The 17904-nt window shown below is 44.8% G+C and overlaps 1 protein-coding gene across 2 annotated transcripts in view; it reads right to left on the bottom strand.

Annotated features, from left to right (window-relative positions):
- CYP4X1 (cytochrome P450 family 4 subfamily X member 1) overlaps positions 1 to 17339 on the bottom strand; it is a 44072-nt gene extending 26733 nt beyond the window's left edge. For both annotated transcript variants that reach the window (XM_021096702.2, XM_021096701.2), the window contains exons 1-6: positions 17144 to 17339; positions 9928 to 10069; positions 7965 to 8009; positions 6439 to 6566; positions 4001 to 4128; positions 3759 to 3913 (exon numbers count right to left, since the gene is read on the bottom strand). In XM_021096702.2, coding sequence (XP_020952361.1) covers positions 3759 to 3913; positions 4001 to 4128; positions 6439 to 6566; positions 7965 to 8009; positions 9928 to 10069; positions 17144 to 17320 — 775 coding nt within the window. In that variant the 5' untranslated portion in view covers positions 17321 to 17339. The remainder of the gene's footprint in view (positions 1 to 3758; positions 3914 to 4000; positions 4129 to 6438; positions 6567 to 7964; positions 8010 to 9927; positions 10070 to 17143) is intronic.
- Positions 17340 to 17904: the final 565 nt, after the last annotated feature.

The raw sequence follows: 17904 nt of genomic DNA, 5'->3' as shown, positions 1-17904 counted from the left end.
TACAATTACAAGGCTATCCAATTTTTTACACGACTTTTACAAACCAATGTTACCTCAACTGAGGGGGAAAAAAAGCAGTAAATAGCAAGCAGTAACATATAGTAGCTATAAATCTATATCAACAATCACTTTAAACCATAGCCACATCCATAAATTTTATTTATTTATTTGTTTTTTCCTTTTTATTTTTATGGCCTTACCCATGGCATATGGAAGTTCCCGGGCGAGGGGTCAAATCAGAGCTATAGCTTAGGCCTACACCACAGCCACAGCAACGTGGGATTCTCAGCTGCACTGTGACCTATGCCACAGCTCACAGCAATGCCAGATCCTTAATCCCCTGAGCAAGATTAGGGGTCAAACCCGCATCTTCACCGACACTATGTTGAGTTCTTAACCTGCTGAGCCTCAACAGGAACTCCCGCACATATAAACTTTAATGACAAAAATCACACAGTGTATGCTCTCAGACTTCAGTGGAATAGAAATCAATACCAGAAAGATAAGTAAGTCAGTGTAATTCTAGCACATGAATAGACAGACCAATGTAATAGGAAGAAAGTTGAGAAATAGGTCCAAGTTCATAGATATCCATTTAGATATGATAAAGGGAGTTATCTCAAAAAACTGGAAAAGATGGACCTTTTATAATGAACGGTTGACTCTTATGAATGTGTTTTTCTGGGAATAGAGTCCTTGCCATGAACAAAGGTTGAAATAAGAAGCAGAATTCAGGGGACGAGATTAAGATGGTGGAATAGAAGGACTGGAGCTCAACTTCTCTCCTAAAAACAACAAAATGCACAACTAAAGACTGAGCAGTCTTCACCCAAATGGACTAGAAACCTTAAAAACAGTATCCTACTCCAAAGAAAAAGAGGAGGACACAAAAAGAGGTAGGAGGGGCAATTTCACGATATAAACAACCCCATACCTCCTGGGTGGGAAGCTCCACAGACTGGAAACTAACTAGTTCACAGAGACTCACCTACAGGAGTGAGAGTTCTGAGCCCCACATCAAACTCTCATGTGTGGGGATCTGGCACGGGGAGAAAGAGCCCCAGAACATCTGGCATTAAAGGCCAGTGGGGCTTGTGCTCAGGAGCTCCATGGGACTGGGGGAAACGGAGGCCCCATTCTTAAAAGGTACACATAGGAGTTCCCGCATGGTGCAGTGGTTGATGGATCTGACTAGGAACCATGAGGTTGCAGGTTCGATCCCTGGCCTTGCTCAGTGGGTTGAGGATCCAGCATTGCCATGAGCTGTGGTGTGGGCTGCAGATGCAGCTCGGATCTCGTGTTGCTGTGGCTTTGGTATAGGCTGGTGACAACAGCTCCAATTGGACCCCTAGCCTGGGAACTCCATATGCCGTGGGAGCAGCCCTAGAAAAGACAAAAAAAAAAAAAAAAAAAAAAAAAAAAAAGGTGCACACAGACTTTCACGTGCACTGGGTCCCAGGGCAAAGCAAAGTCTCCATTGGAATCTGGGTCAAACCTGACTGCAGTACTTGGAGGACATCCTGAGAAAACAGGGGTGAACGTGGCTTGTTGTGAGGGAAGGACATTGAAAGCAAAGCTCTGGGGAATATTCGGCGGCAGCCGTGCCTTTCTCTGGAGGTGGCCATTTTGGGAAAATCTGGCCCCACCCATCAGTCAGCTGCTGAGAAGCCCCAGGGCAAACAACAATTCAGGTGGGATCACAGCCCCCCCCCCTCAGTAAACAGGCTACCTAAAGACCCCTCAGGCACACAGCTGCCTCTAATCCCATCCAGAGACTAAGCCCCACCCACCAAAGGGATTAGAATCAGCTCCACCTACCAGCCTCTCCCATCAGGAAGCCTACAACAAGCCCCCCATACCGACTTCAGCCATAGGGAGGCAGACATCAGAAGTAAGAGAGTCTATAATTCTACTCTCTGTAAAAAGGTCACCACACCAAAAACCTATAAAAATGAAAAAACAGAGAACTATAACTCAGATGAGGGAGAAAGGAAAAACCCCAGAAAATCAGCTAAGTGAGGAGGAGATTCTCAGCCTCCAGGAAAAAGACTTTAGACTGTTGATGCTGAAGATGATGAAAGACATTGGAAATAACCTGGAGGCAAAGATGGATAACTTACAGGAAACACTGACCAAAGAGATACAAGATATAAAACTTAAACAAGAAGAGATGCAAAATACAATAACTGAAATAAAAAATTCACTAGAAGCAGCTAACAGCAGAATACAGGAGGCAGAAGAACGAATAAGTGAGGTGGAGGACAGATTAGCAGCAATTATGGCTGCAGAACAGAAAAGAGAAAAAAGACTGAAAAGAAATGAAGAGAGTCTCAGATAACTCTGGGACAGTGTTAAACGCAGCAACATCCGTATTATAGGGATGCCAGAAGGAGAAGAGAGAGAGAAGGAGACAGAAAAATATTCCAAAAGATAATAGCCGAAAACTTCCCTCACATGGGGAAGGAATCACTCACTCAAATCCAGGAAGCACAATGAGTACCATATAAAATAAACCCAAGGAGGAACACCCCAAGACACATATTAATCAAACTGACCAAAATTAAAGACAAAGAGAAAATCTTGAAAGCAGCTAGGGAAAAGAAACAAATAACATACAAGGGAACCCCAATAAGATTATCAGCAGATTTTTCAGCAGAAATTCTGCAGGCCAAAAGGGAGTGGAATGATATACTTAACAAGTGATGAAAGGAAAAAATGTCCAATCAAGATTACTCTACCCAGCAAGGCTCTCATTCAGATTTGAAGGAGAAATCACAACCTTCACAGATAAAATGAATGGTGATGGGACAACCGGATAAGCATTTGGAAAAATGAGATCAACCCTTCATATCATATATAAGAATAAACTTTAAGTGCATCAAAGATGTAAATGCAAAAAGAACAAAACCACACAAGCGCTAGAGGAAGACATGGATGAATTTCCTTTTACAATCTGGTTAGAAGGCAGTGGTGCTTAACCAGGGACAATTTTGACCCCAGGAGATATTCAGTGATGTCTGGAGATGTTTTGGTTACCACAACTGTAGGAGACCTATTATCATTGAGTGGATGGATGTCAGGGATCCAGCTAAACATCCTACAATGCACACAGCAGTGCCTCACAACAAAGACCTCGCCACCCCCATCACCAGTGCCAAAGTTTCAATAAACAATTATTTTTGAACCAGCTTCTTTTCTTTTCTTTTTACTGTATAACATGAGATAGGCTCACTTAAAAATTCAAGTGCACAGTACAGAAGTGCTCCCCATGGGCACTATGTTGCACCACAGATCTCCAGAACTCACTCGACTCCCACAACTGAAACTCTACACCCGTTGAACAGCCCCCGCTTCCCCTTTCCTTTGAATGCATGTCCCTGCTCACTCCGTTCCTCTGCTCATTCCTCTGCTCATTCCGAAGCCGCATGACTGTTTTTAGCTTGTGATTATTACCGCAATCACTGCGCAAAAAGGCATAGGCCGTACATGCTTTGAAATGTTAGATGCCCACATTTATTTGATTTAATAAAAACTGTACAAACTAAAACGATGGCGTATAGAGAAAACCTCTACTAAGACTACTTCTATGGATGTAGCAAACTCTTCTAAAGGACTTGGATTTCATCTGAGCAACGTTCAGAGACAGATTCATTAAGGACAAGAATTCTTTCTCTTTTCACATTGAGGCCTATTCCTGTAGGGAGACACAGTGCAATTGCAACAGTGTGGGACTTGGACTGCCCAAACTCGAGAAATACCTGTGTAGGGATGCAGTATCTTCCTTAACTCCAAAAAACGGTGGCCCTTCGGGCTGAACTTGAAAATGATGTCATGGTGATATAAGAAATTGTACACGCGGTAAAAAATTAAATTGCTGCCTTCATTTACTGCTTTTACGTAATGATCATAGGTGCTAGAAGAGAAAGTGGGGATAAAATGTCAATAAATGACTTAGATAATGGCAAACGAGTACCTTTTGTTTTGCTTTCCTCTAACTGACCTGTTTATCTGGCAGTTGGTTTCCAAGCCGAAAACGCATTTCATGATTATGTCCAGGGTCAGCAAGGTGACGTGCGCAGAGATCTCCAGAAGCGTGTCCTCAGTGCCACAAATCCTCTCCCATTTACCCTGGCACGGGAGTCAAGATCAACACCGTCACCTCCTCAAACTGCCTTCTTCCGAAGCCTCCTCCCCATCACTGCGCATCCCATGTAACAGAGACAGTCCGGACCGCGCAGGAGCCAAAGGCCATAGAGGTACATGGGGACCCCAAGCCATCACCCGTTATTTCATCAGTAAAATGGGTTTACTTAGGACAAGGGGCCTCTGGTGAAGCACGGGTGAGTCCGGAGACCAAAGGCAGGGACAGCTCCTGCAGAGAGGAGGAGGAGTTGGGGGACCTGTTATACACAAAGGTCCACTGAAGGAGCGTGGGCCGGTTTTACTGGCTGAGCTGTGACCGTCTCTCGTTGGCTGAGCTGTTGCTGGGCAAGGAGAAGTTCTCCCTTCCTCCTGCTGGGTAGTAAAGGCATCACCATGCACAGGGAGGTCACTTCCTACTGGGTCTGCAATTGCCCTCTCGTCGTAGGATGTGGGAGCTGCCCTTTCCGGCCTCCCGACCCCAGTTTAAATGAGGCTTCAGCGGATTGATCTTCACATAAACAAGCCAAGTGCTTACTTGGAGGGAGGAAGGGAAAAATGCACCCGACTGGGTGAGAAAGAGCACGGAGCAAACCAGGTGTCTAGTAAATGGCTGAGTTAAGTATCTTTGGCCTTTCAATTATTATCATAACTCTGCTTTAAAACAGATCCAAGTTCTCGCAGAACAGATAATCTCATACGAGGCCCATAACTACAAGGGCTTCCTCCCTCTTTAGTGCCCAAATGCTAGCTACCTAATCCCATCACTACTCTCAAGAACCAAAGGCACATTTAAACATAAACTTGAGCAGGTCCTCTTGTGGCTCAGCAGTTAGCATCCATGAGGACACAGGTTTGATCCCCGGCCTTGCTCAGTGGGCTAAGGATCTGGCGTTGCCGTGAGCTATGGTGTAGGTTGCAGACACCGCTCACATCTGTGCTGCTGTGGCTCTGGTGTAGGCTGGCAGCTACAGCTCTGATTTGACCCCGAGCCTGGGAACCTCTATATGCTGCGGGTGCGGCTCTAAAAAGTAAAGAAAAATAAAAAACCCCCACACAAAAACAAACAAACAAAAAATATTTCGAATGGATAGACAGCAAGGCCCTACTGTATAGCACAGGGAACCACATCCAACCTCTTGGGATAGACCATGATGGAAGATAGTGTGAGGAAAAGAAAGCATATGTACACATGCCTGGGTCACTCTGCTGTACAGCAGAAACGGACACAACACTGTAAATCAAGGAAACTTTGATAAAAAGAAAATAGAATAAAATACTTTTCTTCAATGGAGATACACTCAAATACCACCACTGGCCGATTTGCATAATTGTGCGTGAACGTGCACAGCACCAGACTTGGAAGAGAATGCCCCCTTCCCACACTAGCCTGTACCTCTAGCCCTCTGCCTGGAGAGCGTGCACAGGTATTCTCATCACAATCCCAGCAGAGTTCAGGTTAAATCTGCTTCTGTGAGCTTGGCTGAGAACCTGGCCAACCAGCTGGTAACACTGGGTCTCGCTTGGGAAAAGGGGTGGGTGTGCAGACGAAGGCGGAAGGAAACTGTGGCTCTGTTTGCGGCGTTTAAAGCATTATGATGAAACTGCATTAATGAATCACTTGTCTGGTTTTTAAAATAAATGCAATTGAAGCATTACAAATACACCGTGTACTAGCGGAATTTTGGGACAGAACTCATTTATAGATCAGGGACCACCCACGAGAATATTCCTCTGCGACATCCTTCTGCTCCTGACGATCCACTCGACCTGCAGGAGGAAACTCACGTCCGCAGATGTGTAGATACATGCTTTCAGTGTAGATACTCTCTTTCTAGGTCCCTTACCGCCTTCAGGCAGGTCCACTCCCATTGCAAAACTTTCGGTGGTGTTAACTCACTCGGCTGCCTTGAGTGCTCTCATCCACATTCCACACATACTCAAGTCCATGTGACATCGGAGTCTCCTCTGAACCTGAAGCTATTCCAGCAGCTGCTGGTTCCCTTGCCTGTCACCGCAGCACTTACCGTCTGAATCGCACCACGTGGTACTTGCTTTACTGCCGAAGGGTTTCAAAATAAACCTAAGACAGACGACCAGATCTTCCTCTTCTTTTCTTACCCAAAGAACCACAGCAAAGACTTACGTGGACACCCATTGCTCAGTGGGTTCTTGCACTGTGCTTGACTTCTAGAAATCATCCCCCTTTGCCTCTCACTTCCCACCTAACAGCGTCTAATGCCGTCCCTGGCGGAAGCCTTTGGCCACACACCAGAGCATCTCCGTCCCTCCACGTACCAGCATTGTGTTCACAGAATGGGCCATTATCTCCACATGCGATTTCAAGGCGTTCAAATGGAGTCCGGGCGTCAGTAGGCGACGATGCTGGAACCACTTAGGTCCATTCAGATTCAAGAGTCCTTTTCCTTGAGAAATAAAGGCACAAAACCTCATGCCAGTTTTTTTTTTTTTTTTTAATTGAGATGAAGGAGGAGAGGTGAGGAACACAGATATGGAGTGGCTCTGACACACGGGGAGTCATGACGTGGTGGGATGTCGACGTGGTACTTAAATATGAAGAATGAAGTGAGTTTCGATGCTGCCCCCCGGGATGGATGTGTATCCAGCACTGTGAGAAAGACCCCTAGTTTTAAAGCCCAATGAGTGCGCTAGTCCTGAAATCACCAATTCCTTTCCACCTGTGGAGTAACCTTCCTGAGGTCTGGTTTTCTCACGGGTAGAGTGTGCTGGTAAATTTCTACCTCGCTGCGCCCCGTACAGATTAAATGAAGGTGTACACATAAGGTGCCTGACCTGGGCTCTAGCTCACGGCAGAGGCACAGCAAATGTTCACCTCCTCTCCACCCCAGACCAATCCGTAAACTCTACTGTGAACACAAAATTCACAAGGAACTAGATAAGAGTGTCCACTCAGCTACCCTCTCCTGAGTGCAGCTCTGTGCTTCACACCTGGAAGTGATACGAAGTGAAATCACTCATCAGACCTGACACCCCTGAACCTGCTGTTACCAGGGAGGTCATTAAAGATTTGGCTGTACGTTGACCTTGAAGTTTAATGATATACAATCGCCATCATCCACTGAGTGCTTACCACACGCCAGGCTTGTTATGCACAGTCCAGCGCTGTTACAATACCCGCCGTTATACTAAATGCTGAAAATACATGTGTTTCATTTAATCCCCACAACACCCCAAAGAGGTAACTCTCATCCTTGTTCTCAAGGATGAGGAAACAGAGGCTTAGAGAAATTAGAGGACTTCCCCAAAAATCACACAACTAGTCAGCGGTGGTGGGGGGGAGAGGATTCAAACTGATGTAGTTGGGAATCCAAAACCTTATTCTCTCATTTAATTCCTTCCTCGTCTCACATAAATACCAATCGTATGCCTCAAAAGCTTAATTCATCTGCTCATGGAATATTTCCAAACTGTACTTTGAAGCAAACCTTTACTGATTTGCATATGGAAAAAGGAAAGGAAAAGGGCCAGGCAAACAAGAGAGAAGAAAGAATAAAATAGAGAATATATGGATGGAAAAGCTGCAGTTGTACAGACAGAGGTGGGAGGGAGTCACACATCTGCTGTCTTGCACATGAGACTTTGGGGAGGGAAGTGGATGAGGACGGTTCCTAGGAAGTTGCACCACTCGACCTTCCCCTCGACCTTCCCCTTGAAGACGTGCAGAATGGCTCTACCCTACTCTCGACGCTTTTGAATTCCGATTTGAGTTTCCTTGGCATGCTCTACACAGGAAGGGGCCTTTGAGAGACAGAGAGTCACCCCTTTCTTTCGCACATACATACCAACGACTGGATCCATGAACTTGTACAGGAAGTTGGACTTGGGATCTGCGGAGTCAAGCGAGGGAAACAAAGGAAAACATTAGAGGAACAGTTCCCAAAGTGGGTGGTGGTTCTCTTCCTCTGCCTGCACTAACCACAAGCAGTGAGTAGAAGGGGGCCCAGGTCTCCTTTCCTATAGCCCTTGGCCAAACTGGGGAAACCACACATCTTGGTTCAGGCAGCTGACGACAGCAGCCCCCCAAGCCAGACAGGTACATAGACCCAGATTCTTCACTTGTTTCTACTTCCTCCAATGGAAACAGAGATTCCCCGAGGGTTACAGAGTGTCCAGTGTAGTAGTCGGGACGATATATCACATCCTTTTGGGAAAGTAAATTAGCTGTTAGGGGAGAGACTGGCAGACCCCAGAGAGTGAGAACCTTCTGGTGGTTCTGGGAGCCCTAACAGGAGGGTATTTTACAGCTCACATCCTTTACAAGGTGAACATGAGACACATCAGAGCCGGGGACTGGGAGACGTGGAGACTTTCAGGAAGAGGCTGCTTTCTTTTATCAGGTTTTATTAAGAGAAAGATCGATGTACCAGATCTTAGTGTTACTAAGTTGAGGGAGCAAAAACTGGACATTTTGGAGTTCCCATCGTGGCTCAACAGAAACCAATCTGACTAGTTTACATGAGGATGCAGGTTCGATCCCTGGCCTCACTCAGCAGGTTAAGGATCCGGCATTTTGATGAACTGTGGCGTAGGCCAGAGGCTCCAGCTCCAATTCAACCCCTGGCCCAGGAACTTCCCTATGCCATGGGTGTAGCCCTAAAAAAAGACCAAAAAAAAAACAAAAAAAAAAACTGGACATTTCAATATTGGGCTTGGAGACAATCTACCCTGGAAGCCTTGAGTAAGGACCTGGTAAGGGATTCCAATGCCTCATGCAACGATTGGGAACACAGCTGAGACATATGCAGAAGATAGAAACCATTGGTCTATGATCACGAGGTGAGCCTCGTAAATGGATGAGCGACATTCAGGTTTTCCTACTGAGCAAGCAGAGGCAGCACCGCCTCTGAATTCCCCTGAAGACTTTACACTCAAGACAGGTGCTAGGACAAACCAGGGGTTTGGGGTCAGTAGATGCCAACTATTGCATTTAGAATGGATGAGCAGGTGTTCCTGTTGTGGCTCAGTGGTTAACGAACCCGACTGGCATCCATGAGAATGCAGGTTCAATCCTTAGCCTCGGTCAGTGGGTTAAGGATCTGGCGTTTCTGTGAGCTGTGGTATAGGTCTCAGACGTGGCTCGGATCCAGCGATGCTGTGGTTGTGGTGTAGGCCGGCAGCTACCGCTCCTATTGTACCCCTAGCCTGGGAACCTCCATATGCAGTGCGGGTAAGCCTAAAAGCCCAAAAGACAAAAAAAAAAAAAAAAAAGAATGTATGAGCAATGAGGCCCTGCTGTACATCATAGGAAACTATAAGCAATAAAATGTGATGGAACATGATGGAGGATAATATGAGAAAAAGAATGTGTGTGTGTGTGTGTGTATACATACACACACACACACACACACAGCATATATATGACTGGTCACACTGCTGTAGAGCAGAGATTGACAGAGCATTGTAAATAAATTATTTTTTTTTTAAAGGCACTGGGTGGTGAGAAGTATTACTGGGGCTAAACTCACAAAACGAAGAGGGGCCATGGAAGGCCCTGGACAGCCAGGGTTGGTGGCTGGGCTTTAAGATCCATGGACCTAAAAAGGCTCCCGTGAGTCTGAACTAGAGGAGGGAACGAGGGGCAGGCAAGCCCCTTCAGGACTGGGGGGAAACGTCTCTGCACTTTCCCCAGTGGCTCTGAAAGGCCCAACGCCAATCTTTGCGTCTTTAGTCCCTTTAGACTCCTGCCCGGGGCTGTGCATATCACTCCTAGAAGGATTAGGATCCCGAGATCCATGCCTTTCTTACCTGGTCTGCTCAGAAGAGTCTTTGCATAGTCTGGGTCATAGATAAAGAAAAACGCCTGAAAGGGTCCAAGCCAGAAAGGAAAGGCACGCGGGTATTTGTCTGTAATCTCCCCGAGCGTCTCCATTCCACCATTCTGAATTATCTGCAGTGGGGAAAAATGAAGGGAATTAGAGGAGCCAGGCCCTCCGGACTCATGCCCTCCACAGCTGCAAGCGGAGCTCAAGGCCTGGATAAGGTCCCACAGCTAGAGGCTTGACCCTTTTTCTGGAATTGAGTGAACACCCTTTCCTTGGGATTTCTAAGCTTAGGGTGTACTTTTCTAAGCAAGGTTAACATATTCATCTTTTGCAGGATGAACACAGGCTGCAACCCCAGACCACGTCGCTGCGGAATGACAAAGACTGTGAGCTGCTGTTCTCCCAACGGGGAGGGTGAAGTGAGTGGAGTCACACACCCTGTCTCAGCTGCCAGCGTCACACACTTAGGTTAGGAGTAGAGTCTGGATGCTGAAAAAAGTGCTTCTGTGTGAAGGAGAGAATGTCAGTAGATGGGACATGCCCAGGCATCAGCTCCCCACCCTTCCTGTCGAATTACTGAGGAAGGAGTCCGTCTCCTGACTTATAGGAAACGCTTCTCCGAAAACTGGCCAACTTCATCTGCGCGGAAAGCCTAATTCTCTTCCCTTGCAATAGTAGAAGGCTCATTTATACAGACATAGCGAGGCTTGAAGCAAACTCAAAAGCGAAAACTCTCGGCTTCCAACATGTAGAAATTAGAAATTCTGAGCGTAAGAACAGACAACCCCACAGCCCACGCTGTGACTGGTCGCACAGGAAGAACGGGCCAGGCTTAAGGTTTCTTTGCACATCAGGACCCTGTGGTTGTGCTCAAATGTGTAGCAAGGCTCATCCACACAGGATGAAATCTAAGACAGGCAAGGTCTTTGCCCTTGCAAAACTCCCCTACATCCTGCTAGCGGGAATGTAAAATGGGAAACAGTTGATAGATCCTTAAAAAGTTAAACGCTGATTTTTTTCACTTAACCCAGCATTTCCAATCCTAGGTACATACACTTCAGAGAAATGAAAACATTTCAAAGCATGTTCAAAAATGTCCAAACACAGCCCCAAATTGGAAACAACCCAAATGCCCATCAACTGACAAATGGATAAATAAAACGTGATATATACACACATGGTGGAATATTATTCAGCCACAAAAAGGAATGAAGCACAGATACATGTTACAACATGTATGAACCTTAAAAACCTTACAATAGATGAAAGAAGCAAGTCACAAAAGACATGTTATTTAATTCTATTTATATGAAATATCTAAAAGAGGTAAATATAGAGATAGAAGGTAGATTAATGGGCCCTTGAATGGGGGAATGGGGTGCTATGGGAGTGATAACTAAAGAGTATATATAGGTTTTGAGGGGTGAGGGGGGGAGCTGCTCCCAGGGCTTGCAGCAGTTCTTGGGCCAGGAATTGAACCAGAGCCACTGTAGCAAGCCAAGCCACAGCAGTGACAGCACCAGATCCTTAAAGATCCTTAACCTGCTGAGCCACTAGGGAACTCCATTTGTTTTTTTTTTTTAATATATGATAAAAATATTCTAAAATTGATTGTGGTTGTGGTCGCACAACTCTGTGAATATAAACTACTTCTACACTTTAAGTGGGTGAATTTTGTGGTATGTGATTTATATCTCAATAAAGCTTTAAAAAACCTAGAATGAAGCCATTGATCTACCAGATAATGAGTATAGTAATGGTGTTAGTGAAGAATAGACTTTGCTTTAACAACAGACTGGTAAGGGAGTAATGGACAATTCAAACCAAATAGCACAGAGAGAACAAGAACAAGGAAGGTACAGAGTATTGGATGCTGAAGACATGGAATTAAGACAGGTTCCTGCCTGATGCTGTGGTGGTCACAGTCTGATAGTGGAACTTACGTTTCATTAGCAAACACTTACATAGCACTCTTACATGCCAGACAGGGTCTTAGTTCTTCTCAAATATCAAGGTTATCCTCTGAAAATTCAATGATACATCAGTAATTATATTACATATAAATAGGCTAATTATGTCAAGTAAAAGACAAAAGGTGTCAGATTGTGTTTTTAAAAAGCCGAACTATATACTACTGACACAAGATATAAAGTCCAAGAGGTTAAAAATAAAGGATAAACAAATACCATCTAAATACTGACAAAAAAGTTTGTGTAGTTACACTATAATCAGATAATGTAGAATTTAAGGCAAGAAGTCTTACTAGATATAAAAAGGAATGTTTCATATATAAGGAGGATTAGTCTATGAGGAAGATATAGTAATTCAAAATGTGTATGCACACTCTACTATAGATTGAAAATTGATAAAGAAAAATGGACGTTAGAACTAAAGGAAGAAAGAAAGAAATTTACAATAAGAGTCACCATAAGACTTTAGGAGTTTCTGCTGTGGTTCAGCAGGTTGAGGACTGACGTTGTCTCTGTGAGGATGCAGGTTTGACTCCTGGCCTTGCTTAGTGAGTTGAGGATTTGGCAATGCTGCAGGCTGCAGCATGGGTCAGAGATGGGGCTTGGATCTGGTGTTGCTATAGCTGTGGCATAGGCCCAGAAGCTGCCATATGCTGCAGGTGCAGCCGAAAGAAAGAAAGAAAGAAAGAAAGAAAGAAAGAAAGAAAGAAAGAAAGAAAGAAAGGAAGGAAGGAAAGAAGAAGCAAAGAAAGAAAGAAAGAAAAAGAAAGACGGAAGGAGGGAAGGAAAAAGAGAGTGGAAGATTTTAACACATTGTTATTCAAAACATGGTAGACTGTCCATGATAAGATCCTTACAGAAACTGAGGATAGCATTAAAAATGTTTATAGTAATTTGAAATTGCTGTAATTTTTTACTGTTTTTTGTTTTTGTTTTTGTTTTTGTTTTTTAATGAGAGTAAAGGTCTACAACAGAATGGAGGGAAAGAAAACTGGCGCTTCACCACAGACAGTTTGAGAAGCACTATGTGAATACACTGCTCTCAGTAGCTGGTAGAACAGACCTCTTGGGTCATCTTCAGTTTTCTCAACTTCTGATAGATGGCTCCTTCTCAAGTTCAGTTTCTGGAAGGTGTTTGGATGAAAATCAAACTCTGATGAGAAACAGAGTAAATGGAAGTTGAGGAATGAGAAGTTTAGAAAAAGTTAATCGGATTAAATGAAAAAAAAAAGTTAGCTATAGAGCAGTAACTTAAAGGAGAAGTAGTTAAAGGACGGGCTGGTTCAGTCCTGGGTCTCCGCCCTCTCCCCACACCATACCCACTTACATCCCACCGACAGATCAGAGGTTTTATTTTCTAGAAAAACTAAACGAGGGAGGCTGTGAGACTTGAAGAAATCAGGCATTGTGGAGGGAAGGGGTGAATCACTGGACTGAAGATAGAGGGGTTGTGAGAGATTGTGTAGCAAATGATTCAATCCTTAATTCACCTCCTTTCTTGGCTTCCAGAACACCAGAAGTCAACTGGACATCTCCTAAGCAAAAAGGCAGATTCACCTCTAAGAAAGCGGGAAAAAAAAATACATAGATACTGACAGATTGAGATTACTCTCAGGGAAAGTAAGATTTCCAAAAGTTTTGGGTGCCTCGCTCTAGACAATGAAAATGACAGCCACAGACCATCTGACGTTCGAGGACACGAAAAGCACAAGGCAAAACAGACTGTGGTAGCCAACCTCCGAAATGGCGAAATGGCTTGCGATCATTCTCCACCTTTTTATATTGTCCCCTCCCACGTGGTACAAGGATTTGTCAGGCTGACTGACTGCATAGAGCAGAAGTGATGGGATAAAAGTTCCAAGAGTAGGACTGCAGCTTCCATTGAGATTCCTTCTCACTCTCACTCGTGCGTGCTCTCCCCCGTATCTTACTCTGGGGAAGCAAGCTGCTGTTTTGAGATTAGGACGACTAACACTTCCGGCTTGCCTGGAGACAGGTTCCCAGGTTGCAAAACTCCCAGAACTAAAAGCAGGAGACAACCAGGCAACCCGGATCACCTTAGTTGTGAGCGGTCCAAGTGGGTAAGAACTGAAGCCTCTGTCTAACAGCCAATGAGGAGCTGAGGCCTCGCAGCAATCGAGTAAGTGAGCTGGAAAGTGGATTCCCAGCCCCAGGGGAGCCTTGAGATGACTGCAGGCCCAGCCAATCCCAGGCAACCTTATGAGAGGCCCTGAGTTCTTCACAGAGACTCACCCGGCTAATTAACGCCCCTCCCAAATTCTTGACCCTCACACACTGTGTGAGATAATAACCATGTATTGTTTTTAGTTAAGTTTGAGGGTAATTTGCTGGGCTGCAATAGATAACTACTAATACACATCCAAAAAAAGTGAAACAAGGAGTTCCCATCGTTGCGCAGTGGTTAATGAATCCGACCAGGAACCATGAGGTTGTGGGTTCGATCCCTGGCCTTGCTCAGTGGGTTAAGGATCCAGTGTTACCGTGAGCTGTGGTGTAGGTTGCAGAGGCGGCTCGGATCCTGTGTTGCTGTGGCTCTGGCATAGGCCGGTGGCGACAGCTCTGATTCGACCCCTAGCCTGGGAATCTCCATATGCCACGGGCACGGCCCTAAAAAGCAAAAAAAAAAAAAAAAAAAAAAGTACGAGATACTACTTTGCACCCATTAGGGTGGTTACTATCTAAAATATCACACAAAATAACAAGTTTTGGCAAGGATGTGAAGAAACTGGAACACCTCAACGCTTCTGGTCAAAATGCAAAAGGGTTAAGTCACAATGGAAAACAGTACAGTGGTTCCTTGAAATATTAAAAATAGAGCAATTACATGTTGGGGTATCTACCTAAAAGAACTGAAACCAAAGTCTCAAACACATATTTGTACATCCATGTTTACACTAGCTAAAATGTAGAAACAACCCAAGTATCCATCAGCAGATAAATGGATAAAGAAAATGTGGTACAGACATAACAATGAAATATTATTCAGCCTGAAAAAGGAAGGAGATTCTGAAAAATGCTACAGTATGGATGAACCTTGAGGACATCATGCCAAGTGAAATCGTCTAGTCACAAAAAGGTAAATACTACACGATTCCACTTATATGAGATATGTAGAGTAGTCAAAATTGTAGAGACAGAAGGTAGAATGGTAGTTGCCAGGAACTGGGGAAAGGCAGGAGTGGGGAATTATTGCTTCACAGGTAAAGAGTTTCACTTTTTCAAGATGAAAAAGGGTTACAGAGTTGGAAGGATGGGTTGATAGTTTGACGACATTATAAATATTTTTAATATCACTGAAATGTATACTTTAAAAATGGTTATGATAAGTTTTATGTTGGGTATATTTGACCATGATAAAAAAAAATTGGAAAAAAATAAGAAATCTCCAAGTCATCCAGAAAGCTAGAAGACAATAGAACAATGTCTTCAAAATTCTGAAAGGATTTTATTTCCAAGGTATAATTATATATCCAGCCAACTATCATTCAAGTTCAAAATTATAATAAAGACATTTACTGTGATTCAAGAGCTTTAAAAATTCACCCAACATTCCTTCACTCATTCTCAAGAAGCTACCCATAAAAATAATTACATAAATCAGGAACAAAAAAGACATAACGTCAAGGAGACAGGAGATATGACAAAGGACAGCACAACATCTGTGTACCAGGTCTAGAGAGCAACCAGTCCAGATTAGAACAAGGGAAGAAGTCTGTGGGAGAAATGCCTCCAGAAAAGCAGAAGGACTGAGGGATTGTTTGCTAGGTTTCAATGTCTGGAAATATTATTGAGATGTGTTTAACAGATTCAAAAATTGGGGAAGACAATAGTGATAGGTATTGAAAACTAAACATTCGAGAAAAGGAGAAAGTTAACCCCATGAGCAAACAAACAAACAAAACCAAAAACGAAAAAACTCTATAAGAAAAGGAACAAAATCAACCATTTGGTCAGTGGTAAATAACACTTAAATAAGCAAAAGAATATAAATACTAACTTTCCTATTTAATCAAAAAATGCAATATAACTATATTGGGACAGTAAAAATGAGGTGTGATAACTCTTCATAGGTAGCTAAGAGATGGATATCTCAAACGATTCAATTTAAAAGTGCAGCAATGTATACATGTAAGGATAACCTGACCCCCTTGCTGTACAGTGGGAAAATAAAAAAAATATATTAAAAAAATAAAAAATAAATTAAATAAAATAAAAGTGCAGCATAGCAATATTATCTTTTAGGTAATGATTTAAATAAATAGACAAAAGAATCAAAAGTGCTTGCTTTGGGGAAGGGGGACCAGGAGTGGGGGAGCCAAAAGATCCCCCAGTAGCTCTGCTGGGAACAGCCTCCCCACCCACCCATCCATCCTTTGAGATTGTGCTCAGCCCTTCCTAGGCTGTTCCCTCCCCTGGGGAGACATGTGTACTTCCCTCCAACAGCCCCTTGTCCCTAGGCCTCTGTCGAAGTACCCTTTACCCTGTATCTTCATCTTCTCTTTGTGGTCCAAGTATGCATCTGACTTGGGAATCCAGCACCTATCACACAACTGCCACTACTCAAAGTTGGTTGAATGAATAGAGCAAGGAATGGGGTGGGGAGTAGATTTAGAGAACAGGAGGGACCCAAAGGTAAGGGGTCTCCCTCCACCTTACAAATTCCAATTCGTTGGTATTTTTCGTGTGATTGGCTGGGCCTGCTGCCCCCCCCCCCCTCGCTTCACAGGATCTCAGGTTGGAAAGGACTAAGGGTGGCAACTATTGTGCCCAATGTGGCACATCTTCTGCCCTTAATAAGTATTATTTAGGATAACAGACTTTTTTTGTTTTGTTTTTTGGTTTTTTGTTTTTAGCAACATTCTGTGGAAAGCCTTTTAGAACACAATACTTAAATGCAAGAGATGGGAGAAGCAATTGCAGGCAGACATGAATTACCTCCCATGTAATTTCTTTGTCCTTATTCAGTCTCTCTAAATTGCCCTCTCCCAGCCCCCCTAAAACCTCCTTTCCAGTGGCTATAGGGCGTTTCCATTTCCCTGGAGGGCTGTGCGCGAACGCGAGTGTAGACTAATGACGATGCCCAGAGCCGCAGGCTTGGGCGGAAGAGGTCTGCGTAGGACGGAGGCACCGGAGGAAGAGAAGGAAGCAGCCGCTGCTCTGCCCGCCGCTTTCCAGCATCCTCCTTCACCCCTCCCTTCATCTCTCTACCTTCTGGTGCCCGTAGAACCAGTGGCTCGGGGGCGAGGGGAAGGGGCGCAGGTCTCGGAGCAGCCGCTGCCTCTGCAGGTAGAGCTTGACAGCCTGCAGCAGCCCCAGGGCCAAGCAGAACACCAGCGCCAGGTGGAGGGGCCTCGCCCAGTGCGTCTCCAGCCAGGAGGACTCCATCGCTCTGCGCTGCGCGGATGGCCCGCAGCCTCTGGCCTGGTGCTTTTCTGCAGCCCGGGATGGGGGGGGGGGGGAGGATCCAGCCACCCACTCTCGGGGAGAGCCAGCCCACCGCGCCTCCGCGCGCTGGCACCATCCCTGCTTTCCCCTGAGAAAGGAAGAGCAGTGGGAGGGGGCAGCCCGGGCTTGGCCCGAGGCGGGCAGGCAGGCAGGAGTTGCCGGATTTCTAGCCCTGTGTCAATTGATGCAAAACTTGATTCAGGACAACTTCCGTATCAGAGAGCGGCATCATTCAAGTGCGATAGTTTTCAATCCCGGAAGGGATGGATTTAGGTTTTGAAATAATGCCAAAGCTCAGGTCATTGTTTTTCTTCTTTGCCCCAAATAAATAATAAACTGCTGTGCAAAAAGAACTTCTTTCCCACTTGGAAATTCTGTCAGACCCCACGAGGGTCTGGGGGCTGGTAGTGGATGTGTATGATCATCAGACTTATACAGTGTGACCTGTCCAGTGATGTGCTGGTAAGTATTTTACAGTTGGTCCTCACTCTGATTTCTGGTGCTTGCCAAGGTCCATCATGTCC

Source organism: Sus scrofa, chromosome 6, assembly GCF_054392235.1.
Source record: "Sus scrofa isolate SSC_HxYL_T2T_F1_AM1 chromosome 6, Sscrofa_HxYL_maternal_Yorkshire_Landrace_v2.0, whole genome shotgun sequence".
Lineage (NCBI taxonomy): Eukaryota > Metazoa > Chordata > Mammalia > Artiodactyla > Suidae > Sus > Sus scrofa.
Note: the sequence above shows the minus strand (reverse complement) of the source record. Positions and strands in the feature narration are given on the sequence as shown.